Below are 7,432 nucleotides of genomic sequence, written 5' to 3' on the forward strand. Positions count from 1 at the left end.
ACATTGCCGGGTTTGCCGGTTGCCCGCGACGACGCGACGACCACGAAGGAGGAGAACGGCGAGGTTGCGAGTGCGATCATACAGTGCGGACGGTTACAACGCGCTCGTTGGACATTGCCGGGTTTGCTGGTTGCCCGCGACGACGCGACGACCACGAAGAAGGAGAACGGCGAGGTTGCGAGTGCGATCATACGGTGCGGACGGTTACAACGCGCTCGTTGGACATTGCCCGCGATGCGGGAGTACTGCAATGAAAAAGATAATCATCGGACTTCTCTTAGGGCCAGTTTCACAAACGTCGGTTAACTGCTAACCGAAGGTTAACTGATCCTCGGTCTCTTCTTAGAGAACAAGATAGAAAAAGATAGGGCGTTGACTGAACTCTGGTTAACAGTTAACCAACGTTTGTGAAACTGGCCCTTATAGCGTTTTCGACTGGACCAGGGTTAATCGCTCCGGGAGCGCTAAAACCCATGTCAGTTCCAGTCAGTCGAAAACGCTATTAGTCCTCTTTCTGCAATTATTAGGTACGTATAGAATTATAAGTCTGAACTGTATAAATATTGCATTTGATATGCATTGGTGATGGTACTTTCATATTTCATATCATGCACTTTTATCCATTTTTCCTCTCCATAGCATGTTACCTGCTTGCCAATAAAAATCTCTAATGTTAATTAGTATTGAGAAGTGGAACTAGGCTTTTGGTATTGGCTTTTATTAAACGAGAGAGAAAGAATAGAAAAGAGTAGGTACACTTTTCAATTACTGGACTAATTTTATTAACGTCGGTCATAATCTCACTTCTAAAATTAGTTGAACTAACCTAAACTTTTTCCAATTTCTTATTTCTGTATTTGCAGAAATTTTATAGAAAGATAAAAATAGGTTTTATTTTTTTTCTAGTGGTACCTGCATTTAAAAAAGGAAGCCCTGTATGGCATTTTTTTATAAAAAATTCAACTGGTGGCACTTGCAAAATTTGCTCTACTGACGTAAAATCTGGTGGATCCGGTGGAAACACTACCAATTTAAAAAACCATTTGGTGCGAAAGCATCCAGGCAATCCTGATATAAAACAAATGTTTATAAAAGATGCGAAACTGACTGCTGAAAATGCTGAAACTGTCAACATGCAACGGACAAATAAATTAGTGGTAAGTCAATGCTTTTGAATAAATAAATAAAATATATATATATTCATTTATATACAAATTATATATACTCATTTTATATACAAATTAGAAATATTTTTAGTTATATTACCTTCAAACGATTTCATTTGCTTGAAAGTGTAATCAATCCTTGGCTGCAAACGAGACGTTTTATTCGAAGATACTCGTAATTTTCCAGACAGTTCTGACTCTATCATTGAATTCTTGAATGAATATTATATATACATATATATATATATATATTCATTAATTATTTTGTCGTACATTTTTGTAATCTTTTTCTTTTTGTTAGAATTCTACAGATGATAATCAAACTGCGTGCTCAACCTCAAGAACGCCGACGTCGATATCATCAATGCCCGCAATGCCGTCGTCAGCATTGATATTATCAATACCGTCACCGGCATCGACAGTCATGGAATTAGATTCGATGACCTCTAGGTCTAATGTTTCTTCACCAACAGCTTCAATGAATTCAATAGAGTCAGAACTGTCTGGAAGATTATCTTCGAATAAAACGTCTCGTTTGCAGCCAAGAATTGATAACACTTTCAAGCAAATGAAATCGTTTGAAGGTAATATAACTAAAAATATTTCTAATTTGTATATAAAATGAGTCCTTTATATGTATAGTTTTTTTATAAAGAAAGCATCTTATAGCGTATCGTCTTTTAAAACATCAAGAAACAATATTTAGTATATCGAAACTGAAAATTCTCTTAAGTTTTAAAAATTTGGTAGGAGATAATATGAAAAAAAGTTTGAGTAGAAATGGAATTGATTAAATAACCAATATTTGTCTTAAATTTTTTCATGAGTAACAATCGTTTCTTTATTAAATAATACCACGGTTAATAATATTACGATTCTTGAAAGTAATTTTTTTTCAAGATTTGTCTTTTTTTTCTTATAAAACTTTAACATTAATAAGACTATTTGCATTGCATATTTAAAAAGTAATGTTTTTTTCGGCAGGAGGATCAAAAGCTGGGGAAATAACCAACGCCATACTTTTCATGCTCGCCAAAGATAATATGCCCTTTAATACTGTGAAAAAAGAAGGTTTCAAATACCTTATTAAGACTACTGTTCCTTTGTACAATGTTCCTGGAAGAAAATCTATTACTAAATATATGGAAGAAAAATACAACTACCTATCATCAGTTACAAAAGATAGGCTAAATACCACCCAGCATATTTCGCTCACATCTGACCTATGGACCGATGTACTCAACACCGTGAGTTATTTAGAAATGACAGCACATTATGCGTTTGAAGACGAACTGCGATCCACAACGATAGGTGTAACTGAAGTAACGGAACGACACACAGCTGAGGTTTTAGGGAGGTGGATAGAAAATATAATGGATGATTGGAACATCGATAAAGACAATGTTGTTGTAATGGTGACAGACAATGGATCAAACATTGTGAAGGCAGTTCACGATACATTGGGATCTAATAAACATCTTCCGTGCTTTGCTCACACGTTAAATTTGGTTGCTACACACACCATGGATTTTGATGATGCAACAGTTTTGGTGACGAAGATAAAAACAATTGTAACCTTTTTTAAACAGTCCTCAATTGCTGCCAATGAGTTACGGAAAATCAGCGCCCTCAAGTTAACACAGTGTGTTGATACGCGTTGGAATTCTATCTACTATATGTTGGAACGCTTCATTATGTTGGCAGATACAGTTGGATCAATTTTATTGAAAATGCCAAGCTCACCTCCAATGTTGACGGCAGCTGAACTGCTACTCGCGAAAGAAGTTCTAGAAGTCTTGCGACCAATTGAACAAATGACGAAAGAACTGTGTGGAGAAAAGTATGTCACAATCAGCAAAATGATTCCAATGATCTACTGCCTGAAAAAGGAAATTGAATCGCTTTGCATGCGCCTGCAGACGTTAACCGCACGAACTTTAATAGATCGCCTCCAGAAGCAAATCGTGAAAAGATTTGGACACATAACAAACAATCGTATTATTGCGGTTTCGACAATACTGGATCCTCGATTTAATCGACTGCATTTTCAGCAGAACGAACGTGTAGCATGTGCGCAATCAGTCAATTTCATTGCTAAATGTATGAGAGAAATTGACCGAACGAATACTTCTAACGATAACGCAATAATAACTGAACCCAACGTTGAGAAACTTGAGACGTCGAATAATTTATGGATGTATCACAAAGACCTTGTTAAAGGACAAATTGCAAATGACGAAGAAAGAAACCAAAACGAAATGCCAACCAATCTAAGGCATTATTTAAATCAACCACTGGCACAGTTAGAAGAAAATCCAATGTTTTATTGGTCTAAGCAGTACAAAATGATGTACCCAACGCTTAGCGAAGTTGCAAAAAAGTACTTGCCCGTGGTTGCAACGTCGGTACCTTCCGAGAGATTATTTTCACGAGCTGGTAATATTTTAACTGAGGACAGAAACCGACTTTCTCCAGATCACCTACAGCAATTATTATTTTTAAATTCCTTGACAGCCGAAGAATGGCAGTTGAAAGACTGAATCGTAAAGAATCCATAATTTATAAAACTGCGAAATAGGATAACCTTTTTTAAATCTCTGTAAAACTGGTTTATTTGTAAAACTGGAAAATAAGATACTTTTTTATGAAAATTGTGTTCTATTAATTTTATTACAAAAAATGTGATGTTGAATATAATTACATTACAAATTTAGAATAATATTAAATTTTAAGAACTTTTTTTTTAGATCGATTCAAGCTAGATCGATTCTTTAGCTTCGATTTTTTAAGTGAATCGATTTTCGAAGAACCGATTCAAGATCGATTCAAGAATCGATTCTTCCGGGATGAATCGAACATCCCTACATGTCATACGATGATTTCTGCGCATTGTGTAGCAGTTGTTGGCGAGACAAATAGGGGTTCGTAGTGATAGACAAGGACAGCGCGCTCACAAACGGACGATACAGAAAGGGATTTAACGTGTTTGCTATACCGCAAAACGGTTAGTCGTTGCCTGTATTCCGTTGAGGTAAAAAGCGAGCTGTCAGCATGGCTGGGAGCGATGATATTAACAAGCGTGAAAAGATTGCTAGAGAGATTAAAAAAAGAGTGAATCAATTCGCAAGAAATATCGCGCTTTGAAGACCGTTAACATCGAGGACGATATTGCTGTGAAGACTCATTTTAAGCCAATCATTGAGCCGTTGCAAAAAATCGTTGACAACTCCAGCGGGATGCGTACGATTAAAGACGAACCGGAAGCGATTGAATCGACATACGACTACAAGCATGAGAAGGATCCTATACGGAGAAAGACAAAGGATAGAAAACGAGTGAATAGTTCGTTAATTGATTCCTTCGAATCAAAACAGTATAAATTATACGATGCATTGTCTACACCGGGAGCACCGTTGATAACATCTACGCCACGTGCTATACATCCAGCAACGATGGAGGCGGAGGCTGCGGCGGCGGCGACACCGATCGACAAACCTTTCAAACTCGAAGATGTTTTCGAAAACACAGGCGAATCGCTCGCTGTATTCGCTGAACGCGAGATACAAACGGAAACGGGTCAAAAAGCATTGCAGTACCTGGGTCAGCTGAGTAAAAAATATATCGAGGCTGTCTTACGCGGATCATCTTCCCAAAAGAGTGGTGTAAAGAATGATATAGATTTCGTGTACGGTGTTCATGTTGGCAAGGATAAACTGTTGCTTGGTGATAAACACTTCGAAGTGGACATCGATGATAACATACTTGTCGATGGTGTGCGATACAAAGGCACACTCGGTCTCTACGAACTAATTTTCAAGAGAATTCCAGATGATGAAGTATACACGGAAGACGATCTGCAAAAGTACAGGAGCATACTGCTGGCGACAAATGCGTATAGACGCAATTATAGCGCGCATGGTCAGATATTGGGTACCAGAGGATACAAGTACAAACATGTAATCGCACCGTTACTGCCGAACGAAGGCGCGGTCTAAAATGAAATCTGGAAAAGGATTACCTAGCACTATGACGCTAAACGACAATGCGATCGATTACGTGCATTGGGACGATCCCAATGAGTTAGTCGATCGCTTACGATTGCTCGAAGCTTCGCACCGAGCTGGTCACAACGCGCATGACAACGAGATGCTGTCTATCATCGAGGAGCTTCGTGAAGCCGGTTTTATTGTAAATTAACTCGAGTATCATAAACTTAACCCTGCGCATACGGACTGGGACGAAAACGACCCGAGCGAAATTTCATTCGAGAATTCCCGGAAAACCAAGAACGGGAGGGGGTCGGCTCCCCTCCCTAAAAAAACTTAGTGTCGGTAGGGACTTACAGGCGAAGCCCAGCCGTCTTTCGTCAGTTAGTCTCTGAGCTACAGCCGGAGGAAGTTGAGCGCTCGGCGAAAACGACCCAGTCTGTAGGGCGCGTTAGTAAAAAGTGATTTTAGCGCATCCATTTTTGTTGCTGCCAAAAGCCTCCAAACGGTGCACTAAGTTATGTAAATAAATATTTTAATTTTTAGAATTTTTTTCTCCAAAAAAAGGTAAATTTTTTTTCAAAAATGGATATAAATATATAATATATGGATATAAATATATATAAATACGTTCAAAATACAACAACAAATTAAAAATAAATAAAAACATTTTAGAAAATGAAAATAACAAAAAATACATTTTTGTGTGACGGACAGAAGTCCCGAGGATATAAGAAGACTTCTTCGAGCGCGACCTCCTGAGATTAATTATGAGGAGTTGTCGGAAAAATCAATAAAAATAATATAATTTTGCGAAAAAAAGATCGTCGATTTATTTTTCATGAAAGTCCTCGATTTTCCCCTCGTCAAAATTGTGCATTTTCAAGCGATGAAATAATTATACTTTTTTCGGCAGAAACGATCGCAGCCCGGTTTTTCTTAAACAGTAGGGTGTCCATGACCAGAATCCATGATAACTTTTCTTAATTACTACGCATTTTTTAATTATTGAAATTTAAGTAAAAATCCGTTTTTCCATCGTTTTCCTTCAAATAACAAGTTATAGTGTTAAATATAATAACTTTTTCGCTTAAATCATTGTTGATTCACATTCTAGATATGTTCAAGAGTATTCATGAATTTTTTCAGATTTTTTAAAGCGATGTAACACAGTGAAAATAGTGCCTGGGCGTTTTCGACCCAGTCTGTAGGCGGAAGCAGCGAAATTACAGTCCGTATGCGCAGGGTTAAAAACGTTGAGAAATCAACAAAAAGAGTCAGATGAGAGGATGATTGCGTTGGAGAAAGACGTGTAAACGCTGCGCATTGTGATAATCGAGCTTCATATCGCTAGATTTAAAAAAAACGGTTAACGAATAGCAATCAAAGGTGTTAGAAAACGACTATTGGACGACGATGAATCGCAAGGATGGCTATGAACGGCTATAGGATGACAATAAACAACGACGAACGGTTCAAGAACGGGTGTCGGACAGCTGTCATACGGCTATGCACGGAGTGAGAAAGAGCTATGAGCAGATCAGAAACGGTTGCGAACAAGTCAAAAACAGCTGTCAAAAACTGGTGAGCAATAGTAGTCGACAAACGGATGACACAAAACCGCTGTTGAATGACAGCTCTTGGAAATAAACTGCTCGACAACAATTCTATATCGGCTGCAAACAGATCAGGAACTGCTCAGGAACGGCTCTGTATCGACTGCATACAGCTACAACCGGTTAAAACCAGTTTAAAACATAAATGATGTAATTTCCTCATACTGATCAGTCGAAAATCACACCATAGAAATATGAGATCGTTAAAATCCAATGGGCGTAAAAAAAAGGTCAGTTCCGAGAAACGGCAACTTGTCAAAGAACTACATGCTCAAGCAAGAAAAAATTTCCCTCGAAGACACGTTATAGTTCGAGGTTACGACGACCTGTGGCAAGCTGACATCGTCGATATGCGTGCATACATCACGTTTCAACAGAGGCTACCACTACATACTCACCGTCATCGATGTGTTGAGCATGCATGCGTGGGCCATATCGCTCAAGACTAAGGGTGGGAGCGAGACGGCTGAAGCTATCGCTAAGATAATTCGAGAGAGTAAGAGATGTCCGAGAAACTTGCAAACCGATGTGGGGAAGGAATTTTAGAATGCTGACGTGCAAGGACTTGTGAAAAAACATAACATCAATCTCTATTCCACATATTCCGTAATGAAAGCGTCGGTGGTCGAGCGATTCAATCGCACGTTAAAGAACGATATGTGGA

The 7,432-nt window shown here is 38.4% G+C and overlaps 1 protein-coding gene across 1 annotated transcript in view; it reads left to right on the plus strand.

The window, feature by feature from the left end:
* Positions 1-3,706, plus strand: part of LOC105557655 (zinc finger BED domain-containing protein 4-like) — a 4,966-nt gene extending 1,260 nt beyond the window's left edge. Inside the window, exons 2-4 of the mRNA XM_012004957.1 lie at positions 907-1,157; positions 1,468-1,750; positions 2,151-3,706. Coding sequence (XP_011860347.1) covers positions 907-1,157; positions 1,468-1,750; positions 2,151-3,706 — 2,090 coding nt within the window. The remainder of the gene's footprint in view (positions 1-906; positions 1,158-1,467; positions 1,751-2,150) is intronic.
* The last annotated feature ends 3,726 nt before the right edge of the window (positions 3,707-7,432 follow it).

Source organism: Vollenhovia emeryi, unplaced genomic scaffold, assembly GCF_000949405.1.
Source record: "Vollenhovia emeryi isolate VEMERY1.0 unplaced genomic scaffold, V.emery_V1.0 DF939435.1, whole genome shotgun sequence".
NCBI lineage: Eukaryota > Metazoa > Arthropoda > Insecta > Hymenoptera > Formicidae > Vollenhovia > Vollenhovia emeryi.